The sequence below is a fragment of the Aythya fuligula genome, chromosome 6 (assembly GCF_009819795.1).
Source record: "Aythya fuligula isolate bAytFul2 chromosome 6, bAytFul2.pri, whole genome shotgun sequence".
NCBI lineage: Eukaryota > Metazoa > Chordata > Aves > Anseriformes > Anatidae > Aythya > Aythya fuligula.
In genome coordinates, this window is record NC_045564.1 from 6,556,780 (window position 1) to 6,572,344 (window position 15,565).

The 15,565-nt window shown below is 50.7% G+C and overlaps 1 protein-coding gene across 23 annotated transcripts in view; it reads left to right on the forward strand.

Moving 5' to 3' along the window:
- The window catches only part of MAP2 (microtubule associated protein 2), a 175,858-nt gene that overhangs the window by 111,537 nt on the left and 48,756 nt on the right, over nucleotides 1–15,565 (forward strand). For all 23 annotated transcript variants that reach the window (XM_032190442.1, XM_032190449.1, XM_032190446.1 and 20 more), the window contains one exon: nucleotides 3,151–3,436. In XM_032190442.1, the coding sequence (XP_032046333.1) occupies nucleotides 3,175–3,436 (262 nt within the window). In that variant the 5' untranslated portion in view covers nucleotides 3,151–3,174. The remainder of the gene's footprint in view (nucleotides 1–3,150; nucleotides 3,437–15,565) is intronic.

Below are 15,565 nucleotides of genomic sequence, written 5' to 3' on the forward strand. Positions count from 1 at the left end.
GTCTGGTTGCTGCCCTTCTCTCTGAGCCGTGCGAGGAACTCAAGTAGTTTTTGGGAAAAGGCCCCATGTTAACAGAAATGAAAGGGTGAAATTCAGCATGGATCTCTTCGTGTGTTGCTGTGGTTCTTAGCAGCATCCCAAATTGGCCCTCCTGTTTGCTAGATGCTCGGAGGTTGCACGTGAAACAGGCGCCCCGGCAGTGTTCATTGCCAAGAAGGCCAACAGCATCCTGGCTTGTATTAGGAACAGCGTGACCAGCAGGGCTAGGGAGGTGATCGTCCCCCTGTACTCAGCTCTGGTGAGGCCGCACCTCGAGTACTGTGTTCAGTTTTGGGCCCCTCGCTACAAGAAGGACATCGAGGTGCTTGAGCGGGTGCAGAGAAGGGCGACGAAGCTGGTGAGGGGCCTGGAGAACAAGGCCTACGAGGAGCGGCTGAGGGAGCTGGGCTTGTTCAGCCTGGAGAAGAGGAGGCTCAGGGGCGACCTTATCGCTCTCTATGGGTACCTCAAGGGAGGCTGTAGTGAGGTGGGGGTTGGTCTGTTCTCCCACGTGCCTGGCGACAGGATGAGGGGGAATGGGCTAAAGTTGCTCCAGGGGAGTTTTAGGTTGGATGTTAGGAAGAACTTCTTTACCGAAAGGGTTGTGAGGCGTTGGAACAGGCTGCCCAGGGAAGTGGTGGAGTCACCATCCCTGGAAGTCTTTAAAAGACGTTTAGACGTAGAGCTTTAATTTAAGTATTTCCCTTTTCTCTACAGCTCCCAAATGGCTGAAAAGGATGAGGCAGTCAGTTTTTACCCCCATTCCTGTACAAGCTGTTAGTTCAGAAGGCAGAATATCCAGCTCAGATCCATAATGCCATCCCAGATGCCCTGCATGAGTTAGGAGGACATGAATTTCAGGTAAAATATGACAGAAAACCAAGTGACCTGGTGGCATAAGGCCCACCTGTGTGCCGGCTGGGAACCTGAGCCACGCGTGAAGGACGCCGTGCAGCAGCCATTGCGGGATTGCCGGGCACAGAGATGCTCTGTGTGACTCACTCGCTGTGTTTCTACTACCATTATAAACTCTGAGAGCACTTGATGAATAACAGAGAGTCAAGAATGAATTCATCCATGTTTCACTCTATAACGGCCTATTGTAAATACCGAGCCAAATCCTGCCTCCAGATACATACAGCTCTCATTGAAGCCTGCCCACTGTATTTATTTTTAAAGATAAAAGCACTTCTGTTGCTTCCACAGAGGACTTCTGTGACACAGTCCATTGTAAGGATGTGAATATCCTTCCTCAAGAGCTTGAAGAGAAGCGGGGAGTGTCTGCCTGGGACAGGGAAGGGCACTTCAGAGGTAACAGCCTCCAGGCTGTGGCGGTGGGGTCAGAGCTGTTACCTTCATCCAAGGGACTTTCAGAGATGCGTTTCCCTGTGGTCGTGCCTCGCGTTACCCTCTCGCATCGAGGCTGTGGCTGTCCGTGCAGAATCGCTCCCTGATGGCTGGGGTAAAGGGGGCAGGGAAGGCAAAGGGGTGCGGATGTGTGATGTCTGCGTCCCACAGGGGCACGTCTCGGGGCCGCCGAGCTCCGTGACACTGCTCAGCCCACCCTTTTCATTACAGCTCAGACAAATGCTGGGTTTGAGTTTTCACCACCTCCTGCAGTCTTCGTGCAGTTCCATATCCCCAGGGAACGGTGCTGGGCGGGTGTGGGAGCAGAGCCGCACCTCCCAAACCCACAGGGTTTCACTGGGTGGAGAAAGAGTTGTTATTCCTTTTAGGGCTAGAATTAGAGTTTGAGTCACACCTTTATTATGAATGAAATACCATGTTCATGATTCACTGTGATTTTTAATTTAAAGCAGCATGGAAGGCCATTATTATTAAACAATATCTGATCAGAAGGGGGTTGAGTTATCAATGGTGACTAATTATAAGACAAATAATAATAGTCCTTCATCATGCTTAGATACTTTCTGCAAATTGACTTGGCTCTGTGCAAACTGTTGTGGTGGGATTTTAATTCAGTGTCTGCAGAAAACATGCACTGTGTAAGTGTTCTGCATTTGTCTCTAGACTGCTCAGCCTTTGCGATACCTGGTTGCTCGACCACATTCAGCTGATTTCTTTCAGGTGTTTTTTTGGTTTGGGTTTGGGTTTGGGTTTGGGTTTCAGTTTGACGTTGCTGGCAAAGGTCAAGCCTTTGTCCCCCCTTATCTGTTACCTTATCATGGGAACACAGATGGCAGTATGCTGTCTTCCTCGGCATACCTGCTGAGGAGCTACTGGTCCATGAGGCTCAGCCAAAGCCTGTGGCTTGTGCAATGGCTTCTTGCCTGGCTTGGACAAATGTGAGCTAATTAACAGCAGTGAAAAACATGTAAAGTAGCGAATAATTATTAGTTTTGTTTATGTGTAAATACTGATAGTCATAGGAGAAGGCAAACACTTGTATGGAAAACAAATGTTTCCCATGCACGGTTTGGGACCAAAGCAAATGGGTGCGACTGCTCCCAGAGCAGCGAGGGGATGCACGCAGGGTCAGGCGGCGCATGTGTTGGGGAGCCCAGTGAATGTGCTCGGTGCTGTCCCTGCCGCAGCTCGCAGCAGGCTGCAGGGGCTGTACAGGACGGATCCTGGGCCTGCAGAGCCCATTAGGCGAAGGCTGAGCTCTCAGCTGCACCCATTACATGTTTGCTGCAGTCACAAGTTACTGGCAGCTTCGTGTCTCTAAGCTGATCCCTCTGCCCTGGCGTATGCTCTGTATTTATCCTGCATTCCTTCTGTAACCATGGAAGACGTCATTGCATCCCGATACCGATTCACTTCTCATTAAGGGCTTACATTTTCACTGTCATTAATGAGTTAAAATCAAATGAACAAAAGGCAGCCCTCCAGAAACCAGTGTTAGTAGCACCTGGGGGGCAGGGAGGATTTGACCCCTGTTTTTTTGCCACTCATGGCTTGTGTTCGTTTCAAAGGCAGCTCACCCATGGCCAGGACAGGCAAGCAGAGACACTTCTGCATTTAAGCCCTCTCTCACCTGCAGGACAGGAGCTGCTGGTAGCACCCCTATGTGACACCCCTGGTGGCTGTGTGCTGGCTGGGGCACGGTCGCCCCCTCGGTGCTGATCTCTCCTGCTCGTGTCGTTACAGGACAAGCGGTGAAGGAGAGGAGAAATGGCGGAGGATAGGAAAGACGAAGCCAAGGCACCGCACTGGACTTCGGGTCAGTTAACAGAGGCTTCTTCACACCCGCATTCACCCGAAATCAAGGAACAGGGTGGCGCGGGTGCCGGACTGGTCAGAAGTGCCAATGGGTTTCCCTACCAAGAAGACGAAGAGCACGGGCTGGGCGGCCGGGAGCAGCCGGGGCCGTACGCTCAGACCAAAGAGAACGGGATCAATGGAGAGCTGTCGGCAGGGGACAGGGAGACCGCAGGTAACGTACCTCAACACCCTGCAGCTCAACACGGCTGAACACCGGGCAGCGCTCTGAGAAGATTTTAGGAAAGCCGTGAGGGCGGCTTAGTGCATCCTGGTAGATGCGAGGGGGTCACCTCACTGGGGATGGGGAGAGCAGCCAGTGCACAGGAACCACAGGGCTGTGTGTGTGGAAACTTCGGTTTCTGCTGTTGCTGCTCACAAGTAACAACTTCTAGAAAGCCACCGACTGTTTGCAGATAACACGTTGATTGGTCTGGCCAGGAATAGCACATTCAGCATTTATCCACCACTGGCTAGGCGTATTTCATGGGATGCTCTCTGGGGCCTTGCCTATTTGTAAACTATGTTAGGATTTTAGGATTCAGCTTGTTATTTGGGGGAGAAAAAAGTGTGACTGTGTCAAAATGAAATATGCAAAGCAAGTTTCCTGTTTTAGAAGTAAATGCTAATTCACTCTGTGCAGAGCTCCCTCTTTAAACCCCAAATGCACAATGCAAGAGGAATGTCTCTTGTACAGGCGCTAGTGCCCTTGATGCATCCATCCATGCATGCTAAAGAGATCTTTCTAGCAATGTTTGTTGGCTGTTGACAGCACTTTGAGATGTTATCCATAATTTCTCAGCAGCTGGAGAATGTTAAGGCTCTCAGACCCTAAAGTCATTTCAAAAGCAATTCTACTAGAAATGAATACTTCCGCTGCAAGGAAATGGGGGTGGATTTTAAGAGTCTCTTTTTGTGGATAGCCAAAACTAGAAAGCCATCAGTAAAAGAAATTCTGTGTAAGCATTCAGGTGAGCGTGTTGGTGGTGATGGTTCAGGAGGGTGATAACAAGATCTCTTTCCTTTGCTCTAACCTAACTTTGTACTGCACTTAGACAGCAAATAAGCAGGAGCAGCTGTACAGGATCACAGAGGTAAGATGCTGCAGTTCTTAGGGCTGTGGAGAGGCTGGAGTGTTTGTCTCCTTTGCCACAGATGTTTCAAACAGCCTTGGAGAAGTCACCCGTACAAATGGAGAAGTAATAACTTGACAGAATGAAGAGGAATTTCGTCTCCTTATAAAAGGAGAAGAGAAATACTCTTCTCAGGTGCTCTCAAAGCTTGGGGCAGCATCTCAGAGACGTGGACGTTTAATTGGGGAATTTGCAGCTAACGGCTGAGAGGAAGCAGGAACCCAGTGCAGCAAATCAGTGGGCATTGCAGTCGTGTATTTTAACATCGCTTTTTCAGATGGGGGATTAAAGAGCAGAACAAATCCAAATGTGGCAGCAGGACCAGAGCAGTACACTTACTGAGGGAACGAGACTGCTCTTGATCCCTGTGAAGTTTGCTTCGATCACCACTTTGTGGCCTCGTTTCCTCCTCCCCTGCTTTTTTCTCACTGTCTACTTAGTTTGCAAGATCTCTTGTGTGGGGACTTACTGTCAATACATGCAGTTATTGCTAGGGAGGCTTAATATAGCTTATTTCATGGCATCTTTCTTTGTCCTTGAAAACCAGAAGTCCCTAAAACTGCTTGCCTTCACGCCTGAATTTCTAGCTCTCTGGAAATTCAAATCCTTGAGCTCTGACTTAGAGGAACATTAATGCAAGGTAAAGCATCTTAGGGTACATAAGATATATTTTTAATCATTTCATTCCTTTTAAAGGCCATCAGGAGAAACCTGTCAGCAATTTAGGGCGGTGACAGAAATGAAGAGGGGTGTGGGTTGCCAAAGCCACACTGGTGTTTGGTAGCAGGACATGCTTACAGCATCACGAAGCAATTTCATTCAGAGTTTGATCTTGAAACCAGGATTGCCATTTGCCGCTGACTTCAGCCATCTTTGCTCTGTTTGCTTGTAAATTGTAGCTGCAGTGGGGTGTTGTATCAGATACGACATTTAAATGCCACTGTGATACACATAATTACCAATAATGCAAATCATTTAATCATTTGTAGTAGCTTGCTGGCTCCAAACAGCTGAGGAGAAAATGCACAGGAAGCCAAGGTCGACCGAGATAATTAAGCCACACTGTGAGTTTCTGTGGATTTATAGGGATTTTGTTTTCCCTGGTGTAAGCCCAGACCAATAACCTAGGCTGCTCTGGCTTCTCAGCCTTTGTGTCAGAGCCCATAAACCCCAGTATCAGCAAGAAGAAGCTGATCCCAATGCAGCACAGGTACGAGCAGGGCACTTCCCAGGGCAGCTGCACGCTGCCCGATCCCTGCTGGTGAGACTTCAGGTGTGGTTCAAGGCATTTTGCATCAGCTCCCCGGCACCGACTGCCCCACGAGCTGGGATTTGTTCATGAAATGAGCATCCCGCAGGGGGAGGCGTTCAGCAGCAGCGCCGTACCGCACCGGGGCACCCCTTTGCAGGGCTCGTGCTGTACAATCTGTGTGTTCAGGGGAAAGTCAGAGCCACAGGGACAAAGGCACCTTATGCCAACACTAATGTGGAGGCGAGGGGTGCTGGTGGGGGAGGAGAGCAGAGTTCTTGCCAAAACACATCCGATCTATCACTGCAAGTGACGTTTTTGGGTTTGCGCAGTTAAAATTCGCCTTCCTGTAGAAATGTGTGTGTCTCTCCCTCTTGGCGTCTGTCGAAGAGTTATTGAGTCTGACCTCAATTTTGGAGTCCTCTGAATCTGGCTGTTGTGTTGCCTTTGATTGATCTGCCTCTGCATCGTGCTGGTAATGGCTGCATTACGGAGCCACGTCAATGCTCCCCTTTCTAAGGGGCCCACGGGAACGTGGCAGAGCGCTCAGCGCTGCGGGCAGGGCAGCCCCGGGCCTGATCTGGCTGAATTCAGAGGCGAATACATGCGAGAGAATGGCCCTGGGTCATTGGCACGACGCACGGGAGGCTGTTATAGATGTGATATAAGGAAGGGTGCTACAGCAGATACTCGTTTGTGTGTGTGTGTACACGGGTTTGGGCTACCACAGGTCCCACACTGCTCCCGAGTTGTTCCTGAAGGCACCTGCCCCTTGGGCAGCCTGCAGCACCCCACTGAGTTTTAACACCCTCTCCCTGATCCCTGCCTCTTCGAGTTCTTGCTCACGTGTGCGTGCACGCACAGCATCTTCGCTGAGGATCTTGTGGGTCTTCAGCGTGGAGGATCGGGGCTCAGCTTTTGTCAAGCCAAACATTTCCACGTCACACGAGACGTGTGCTGCACGGGGGGCCTGATGGTGGACTCTCGGGAAACTCACTGTGAAGTGGGCTGATGTGGGAAGCTTTGGATTGGAGCCGTGGTAGAGCACAGGATGGGTAGGGCTTGTAAAGCAGTGTGAGCGTGGCAGCCTTTTCTTGGCTTCCCGAGACGTCGTGGTCAACTCGTAGGGAGGCAGCAGCGAGGAGCAGTGCAGGTGTGCTTCAGCAGCCCCTGGGAAGCAGCGCTTCAACACCGTGTTTGACTTGCAAGGAGCATCAAGCCACAAAGGTTTGTTTTTCTGCACTTAAAACGCATTTATTTTTCTTTTCAGTAATGTAATGACTAACCTGTCAAATGGATATAATTAGGGGTGAGAGCAGTTAGCTGTGTTGTGGAGCATCTTCTCTGCTCTGTCTCTGTACAGTGACTCAGCTGATTGAGCGCTTTCTTCATTATATTCCAAACGCAGGCTTATAATCAGAGGGGGGGGTTACCCACACAGTTATCTGATGAATTATTTTTCTGACAGATTAAGGGAAGGCATTTCCTGAAATCCTATCGTCAGAGCCGCAGGACAGTGGCTCCATCCCCGTGTCAGTTGATATTAAGGACAGTAACGTGTCCTGACAAAGTGACAGAGCTCTTCATTAATTGGCAGAGTACCCAAACTGCGTGGGATGCAAAAAGACTGCTGGAAAATTGGAGCAGACTTCATGAGACAGCACAGGGCATCGCAGGTTGAGCTCTCCTGCATTGTTTTTCAGAGCCTTTGAGTCATGGGAAAGGTGGATGTGAGGAAGGTCAGGCCAGATAAATGAGAGAGGCAAGTGTTTTTGGTGGCTGTGGAGACCCAGAGATGGGTTTGGGTTAGTCTGTAAGAGAAACAGAAAGAGGAGAGAGCCCTAGGCCCATGGAGAGGGATGAGAAAGGGGCAGTGCTGAGCTGAGGGAGGCGTGAGGGACCACGGGAGGGACCAGAAACAGCACTGGGAAAGTGAGGAGAGGTGGTGGGCAGAGAACTGGTGAGAGGAAAGACACGAGGGAGCAAAGCAGAGGCAGGAGGTGGCAGGGAAAGATGGAAAAATGGAAGAAAAGGAGAGTGGAAAGTGGCTCGGTTTCATCTGTTCATCCTGAGCCAACGCATCCTTTGCGTGATGGCAAGTATTGCCCCGGAGAGGAGGGGACTCAGACAGCAGGGAATGGCAGCGTCTACAGGGAATAACTGAGGAAGAAAGTGGGGAGGGGTGATTCAAGTTGCAGCCCTGGGTACGGTCTGTCCTAACTCAGCCGTTTGTTTTAAGGCTTTGTGCAGCCAGCCTAACTGGGCGTCTGCACCAAATGTGTTCCCATGACCAACTACTCCTTAAAAAACACATTGAAACAAGCTGCAGGGAACGTCAGCCTGCAGGAGTGCCCTGCCACAGCCGGGGAGCAGATGAGCAGAGATGCGGGGTCCCTTCAGTCTGTGTGTGCAGCACAGTGGTGCTGCAGGTAGGGACCGTGCGTGTTCCAGCCGCCTGGCAGCACTGCAGGGAAACCATCTCCATCCCAGTGTCTTGCCTAGCCTTGTAGCAGCCCGTCTCCAGGCAGAGAGGCTCTTTCTCACCGTCCTCAGCACTCCTGCACGGCTAGAAGGTCACTGTGCCCCCTAGTCCTGCTGGCTCCAGGCACTGCATCCAGCTGTGCGCGGGGTCAGCAATCACTGCGGCCTCTCCGTGCTGAAATGGCAGCAGGCAGGTCAGTGCTCGGTCCTGGGACATGTTAGTGTCTCGTGTCCCCTGCCAGGGACTTGTCATTTAATCTTCTTTCCTCTGCATGTTTGTCTGTCTCTTTTTATGATACAGATGGCACTGCCAGTAAACACATAAACAGGCCTTCTTCTTCCAGAGGCCCTTTTAGCCTTGCTTCCCAACAGCACCGCTTTGTCACAGCTCTCCTTTTCATCTGGCTGCTGGCACTGGCTGTCCTGCTGCTGCCCAAGTGCCCCCTGGCTGCCTGTTTCCCAGGGGTGCCTCCCTCAGGTGGGCATTCTCGGCAGCCAGCATGTCCCGAGCACTGCAGACAAAATGCATCGCAGGACGCAAAATGAGGGATGCTGAGGGATGAATGCGATTGCCATGCTCGTCCCGTATCTGCTGTTTGTTTTGCAAAGCTCGAAGACTGCATCTTACCGTGTCACTGAGAGCTCCCTTGGGACAGAAGCTGTTAATTGGGCATTTTGATCTCCTTCCCTTCGCCCAGGAAATGTGACAGTAATTACCGTGCACCATCGTCTTTGCCAATTTAGAGACAGGCAAACGTACCAGACTTCAGAAACTTCTCTTCTTTGTGTTAAGAGTAATACAGGTGTCATTTTCTGGGCCTTGTTACTGGAATGTTTTAGACGCGTTCGAGGTGTGTTGCTGGAGGGAGCATCGGTGGAGGCAGCAGAGGACCAGGGTCGAGGGATGGCACCAGCAGCCCCTTCCTTCCTGCCCCTGTTCTTTCTGCTGCACCTTGGTGTTTTCTTGTGCCACCAGGAGCTTCGTGAGAGGGAGCTCTTCTGTTCCAGCTCCGATCCAAGAGCAGGAAGGTTTGGAGGAGGGTTCTCTAACAAACAACAGAGCCTTGTCTGGCAGGCACACAGCCCCTCTGTTTCAGGCACAGCTGAAATGGCAACTTCTTCCCCAAAGTCACCTTGAAAGGGAAGCAGCAGGTTCTCAGGTGCGACAGCCTGTGCTCTTCCTCCCCTTTTCCCGTTACAGAGCCCCCTGTGCGTGGCCTGGTGCCCAGCCGTGGCTACGCTGAGCTCCTCGTGGCCGTGCCTGCTGGAGGCCAGACCCGTTCCCCGCGGGCGCTGCGGGGCTGACCCCGCTGCCGTCAGAGTGGCTACGAAAACACGAGCCCGCTGCTACTACTGCGAGGAGTGCCAGGCGCTGCTGGCTGCCTTTTTCCACGTTGCCATGCCAACTGGTCCCTGTGCCGAGGCAGATCTCTCCTTAAGCTCCGCTGAGAGAGAGTCTGTAGCCTGGGAGCTTATTTAGCATTCAGGAGTGCACAGCCTCTCTGTAACGGCTCCGCGGCACAGCCAGGCTGTCTGACAAAGGGAAGGAGCAGGCTTCCTTTCGGTTTTCCCTTCTCCTCCCAAATTTGCTTCTCTAGATGGGGAGAGAGGTTGGGAGCACCACGCGGAGGGACCTCGCTGAGGCACAACTTCCATGAAAACCAGAGGGACGTGTTGTTTGGGGGGCATTTGTGGTGCAAGACAGATGTGCGTGAGATGCATTGATATACAGATATATGGACATGCACGCATTTCTTGGTTCAACTAACCCTAATGAGCTACTCGGTATTAAAATGGGAAGGCAAAGCAAGCTGGGTTTTAATTCAAGCAAGGAGCTCAAATGAAAGATTAGGAGGGAGCCAGGGATAAAACACCTGGCTTTGTCTTCCCTGCTGTTTTAAGCCGTGAGGTTAATATACAGAGAAACAAGTCGTCTTGTCTCACACGACATTCATATCCTGAATTAGGACAGCAAAACCAGTAGTTATGTACTGGTGCTTTGGCTTGGGTTCCTCCTGTTTGCTACTGGTAGATTAACTGCTCGCTTTAAGTCATTATAATGATAATTAATACAGGTTTGCTTGCCTTTGCCAGCCGAAGGGATGGAAATCAGCATAAAGCAGCTGGCATTAGCTGGCATGTGAGCACTGCTAATCCAGTGCCTGTCCGCACCAGCTGTGAAAAGGTTGATCTGCAGATTCAAAGGCAAGGTTCAAAGCGAGAGGACTGCGTGCTGGTTTTGACTCCGTCGCTTGCTCTTCGGGAGATGCTGAGCAAAACATTTACATTTCCCTCTGCTGTTGTGCAGACCGACCGCGGAGCAGAGCCGGTGGTGCTCAGAAAGCTCATTTTGAGGTGATGGTTTAGAAATGCAGCCTTGATTGTTTGGGGGGGTTGTTGTTATTGATTTCTTACTCGAGACATGCCAACAATGCAGGAAACTCAAGTCACCCCAGCTGTGTGAGTGAGATCACATGCATGAGCTCTTCTCCTGCGTGAGGCAAATACTGGCACAGAACTTGAACACTTCATCTTTAACTGCATGCAGCATGTGGAAAAGAATTGTGAGATGCCATTATCTCCAAGGCAGGCAAACCTGGTAACTGCTTTCCAGAGAGTCGTTCTCATTCAGGACTGGCTAAATTGAATACTTCACGGAAATCAAATTCACTTAGAAGGAACATATACTTTGGGAAGGGAACATAAACCCCAGGTATTTCATTTTTTTGTTCATATTTCTTTCCTTGAGACTGATTGGTAGCAGCACACGCCTGGTTTGGGGCAGGTCCCAGCAAGCCCTGCTGCCTGCAGCAGCTGGAAGGAAACTTCATACAGCCCGCGGGCTGCCCGGGCAGGTGCCTTGATGCAGAGGAGCAGGAGTACCAGCTGCTGGTGCTGCCTGGATGTGGCAGCCTGGCTGACTTAGCAAAACTGCTCGCATCCCTGCAGGGGAGAGAAGAAAACGACTTCAGCTGGAGCTGCAGTTTTTTCCCCAGAAGCCAGGGTCTGTGCCACATGCAGGGCAGTGAGCCTGTGCAGGGTGTTGGGGAGCTGGGAAGCAGCTGATCCTTTGCAGTGTCTGTGCAGGAGTTGCTTTCTCTTCCTTCTTATTTAGGAGTGTGTTGTCCTTCCAGACAGTTGCTCTGTCATCTCTTCCTCCTCCTCCTCTTTTGCACCTTCAGTCTAGAGGAGTGGGTGCGTCCCTTTCCCAAGCACTTCATATAACCAGAGGAAGGGCTGCTCAGAGGCGGTGACCTGGCAGGGACAAGACTCACCTCTGCTGGGATGCTGCCAGAGGAGAGGGGGAGTGCAGAGCTTCTGAGCAGGGCTGCAGCTGCTCCAGCAATTCACCCAAATCAAGAACTTGGGGATGAATTTGGCTGTGACATGGGGTCTCCTTTATTTTGCCTGCCTCCAGGGAGGTTCAGCACCTCGTGTGAGCACGCAGGGCCACCCCGAGACAGACTCCTGTCTGCGTGCAGGCAGGGGCTCGGCCGGGAAGCAGATGAGCAGCACGGCTGCTGCTGCATTGCAGAGCTGGGGCAGGCTCTGACTGGCAGCGTGAGCCTTAGGGCGAGAGCACACTGACTGACTGTGTTTGGTGTCACCGGGTCCCCCAACGGGACAAGCCTGAACTGCGTTGCACTGGCAGAAGGGTCTCTGGTTATGCCGACCCGGGCACGACTGGAAGCCCCACACAAAGCGTGTACGGGTTATTGCTAATGTTAATCCTAAATTCAGCAGAGCTTGTGTAGCATACTTTGTTGTGCTTTTTTTTTTTTTTCTTCTATTTTAAAGATCACAGAAAGCACTGTCAGAGCTGTATTAAAAAGGAGAACTGGAGGGACACGTCCTCTTCTGCCGTAGGTTGCTGTAGCTCTACTGGCTTCTGTGCGTTGTTCACTTATACTAAAAACAATTAGTTCTTAGAAGTGTGCTTATTTAAAATGTTAACACGTACTGAAGTCCCAAACAAGTACTGAATTAGAAGCGAGGTACCTGTTCTGCATATTTACTCGCACTCAAAGGATTAAACATCCGGTGCTTTGCTCTGAACCTCAAGTGGTTCCTTCCTGCATGAGTCCTACAAGGAGTTCATTTTTTAATGAAGGATAAATATATCTGCTTATTTCATGCAAGTGCTGCTTTTCAGCTGGTAGCACGTCCCGGGAGAGGCAGTGGGAGCTCTCTGCATCGCCCTGGCTGGGGGGCTCACGGTGGCTGCTCCAGTGTCGCACATCAGCTGTAAATCGTGTTGCATGTCAAATGCGTCAGGCAAACCAGGAGCGATTAGCTCTTCCCACCTCTGGCTTGGCTGGGAAATGCTGACGGTAGTAAATATTTTGTTCCAGACTGTAAACTTAAGAAGATACGACTCAGGGGATGTGCAGGGAGCAAGTATTTGCGGTAATGAGGGCTCATTTATAAAGCGTTGCTTTATTGTGCTGACATTTGTATGGCTGCTTTTTAACGGTGTTTCATATTTAAAGGGTGTGCGTGTGCAGGCACCGATCCCTCGGTGTTTATTTTCCAGCGGCTAGACAGCGTGGTAGAGACCCCTGCCTGCTGCACGTGTCTGGGAGCTGGTGGAGGGCTCTCTGGAGCTCAGAGTTGCTCCCGGTACAGATTTGCCATTGGATTTTGCCACTTCCATGCCGCTGAGCTTTGAGCTGTCTGCTCAGCTCTTGCTGGGAGCATGGTTGGGAAAATGCTGCGGAGCCAAAGTAAAGGCAGAAGGTGTGGAAGCAGCCCAAGGATGGGCAGCCCCGACCCTGGGCTGCTGCCTTCCTGACCTCTGCGAAGCAGCTGGGGCCACACAGCCCCTGCCAGCCGCAGCTTCCCCCATGCTTTCTCTTTTCACGCAGTCACTGCAGTGTGTCTTCCCCCAGAGGCAGTCCTGAGCCCCCATACCTTTGGGGTTTGTTGTGTTACGCAATTCAGGGGTTTTTCTTTCCCAAAACACAAGCCTTTTTTGACCCGTTCAGTTGGCAAGCTGGTAAGTCCTGCTGATTAATTTAATCTGTCACCACCCTCATTGATGCTGCAGCAGCTTAAAGTCAATGAGTTTATTAGGGAAGTGATGCTTGTCAGTTGTGTTGTGGTTTCATTTAATTTAAAAGCTGATGTTTCCATTATTTCCCTTCATGCCTCCTGCCAATTACTGTTGATATTGCCAACATCAAGATCAAGGACCTACTTGCAGCAAAATATTTGCACTCACAAAAGCCATGGGAGAGCAAATATTTGAATTCTGGAGCGCTGTGTTACTGCTTTTTTTTTTTCTTCAACCGCAAGCACTAATCTGCTGGCATTATTTGTGTTTTAGACGACTTATTCATACCACTTCGCTTTCTACTGTGAATTTCTGTCTTAATCCAAGTGCAAAAGGCACTGCTTTGAGGTTTTAGGAATTGCAGTGATAAAGTCCAAGGCATGTCTCAGATTCTACATCAGAAAAGCCACCAGCGGAGGCCCCAGTCTCTCTGCCGTGTCTCAGCAGTCCCAGCAGCCTCCGCAGAGCTGAGAGAAGTCAGGACCCGTCCTGAGGGGACTGCCTGATGGCTGCACACAAATCCAATAGCTGCTTGGTTTGTAGTCCTGCAGCACCCAGGGGAAAAAAATCCATAGGCCCTGTTAGCGTTGCAAATTGTCCAAGATAGCAAATAGGCAGCGTTGGATCTTTCTTTTCTGCAGGGAATATGGTCGGGGTGTTTTGCTTTGCTGAGCAGCACAGGTTCCTCGGTGCTTTTGTTGTTGACTCGAGCCGGCTGTGCCAACAATTAGTGCTGGTTACCTTGGAAACTGCTCTGCACCCTGCTGAGGACTTTGACAGGCACATTTTGACTGAAATTGCTTTGTTTTCCCAATTCTGCGAGCACACATGTAGCTAATCCTTTTGCTGTGCCCTGCCTGTGTTCCTTGCCGAAAACGTAGCAAAATTAGTGAAACATATTATTTTGTCCTTCCCGTCTGTTTGCATCTTTCTTTCTCCCTGTTTTAGCCTCAGCCCTCTGCAAGCATTAATTACCTTTTGCTTTAAACAAGCTCACTGTTAATTTTCTTGGTCGGAGTCTGAGGGATGGCATTGTGAGTGCCTGGGAAGTTTTGACACAATTTTCAGTCTCCTCCCCTCTATCCCTCCTTCCTGTCATCCTTTTCCTTGGGTTTTCTCCTGGAGCATCGGTGTGCCATGCAGTTCCAGCACGTCGAAGCTTGTTTACGCCCTGGACGAGCTCTGCTTTGCAGAGCCCAGCTGGCTCTGAAGATCTGCTGCCACCGTAGCAGGGTAAGATAAAGCCTCGAGGGGCGATGCTGCTCCTATGGGGAGGTGAAATCATGGGGCACCTGCCTGCAAGGCAGGAAGATGCTGTGGGAACAGCAATTTGGGAGTTTCTCCCATCAAACCCAGCCTTCAGAATAACCCCACTGCACTGCAGAGACAGGGGAGGTGTCAGTGAGCTTCTGCTGGATGGGAGCTCTCAGGGCCTGAGCAGCTCCGTGGAGGAAGGGGCATTCACAACCCATTTCCTCAATGGGTTGAGCCCCAGGTTATGGTAGCCTGAAAGAGGAGAAAGTGCCCGGGGCTGGAGGTGAACCATTAGAAAGGGCATAAAGGGAGCAGACACAGCCTGCATCGCTGCGCAGATCTGCCACAGATCTAATTTTTACTCTTGCCATGACCGCTTCCAGATATTTCGAACAGTTTTCTGGAAATGCTTGGTGAAAGCTCAGACATGTTTTTAAAAGAGTTTTGTGGCCATCCATACATCTGTCACTGGGGCTGGTAAAGCTGTGTGTTAAACAACTTAATGGACTGGAAAGGTTTCCTGGGAAATGGAAGTAATGTCGGTAATGGATTCAGGTGCCAGCGGAGACATCTGCAGTCCCTCGCTGACTGCAGCAGCATCAATAAGAAATGAAGAAGGGCTGGGAAATGACATTTTGGCCTTCTCCAGGGTCTGGTCCCACATCTCTGGCTGCCGTAGCCGTCCTCTGGTCAGTAATATTGTAACCGAGGGATCCCTGGGCTTTTGGGGGCTGCACTGCCTGTACCCAAAGTGGGAAACTCAGCCTGCATCCTGTACCACGAGCAGCTTGGTAAAAGGAGCGGCATTTCACTCTGCAGGACTGCCGAGGGAAACTGTGCTGCTGCTCCTCTGCTGTGCTGGAGCCACAGCTGAAACCCAGGTCTGCGCTGCCTTCAAGAAACACACTCCTGGTGTTACTTGCTGCTTGCTGTTCCTATAGCACAAGGCAGAAACAGCCAACGTCTACCTGGTTAAAGAGGGAAAACAAAACCCTACAAACAAAACTCTCTAATGAAGCCAGAGCTTATAGGCTGTGAGGAATGTGCCTGGCATCCAGGCTGGCTAACTCTCCATTTTCTTTCTCTTTTTTTTTTTTTTTTTTTTTGTTCTTTTATCATTAGGCTTCCTTGAAC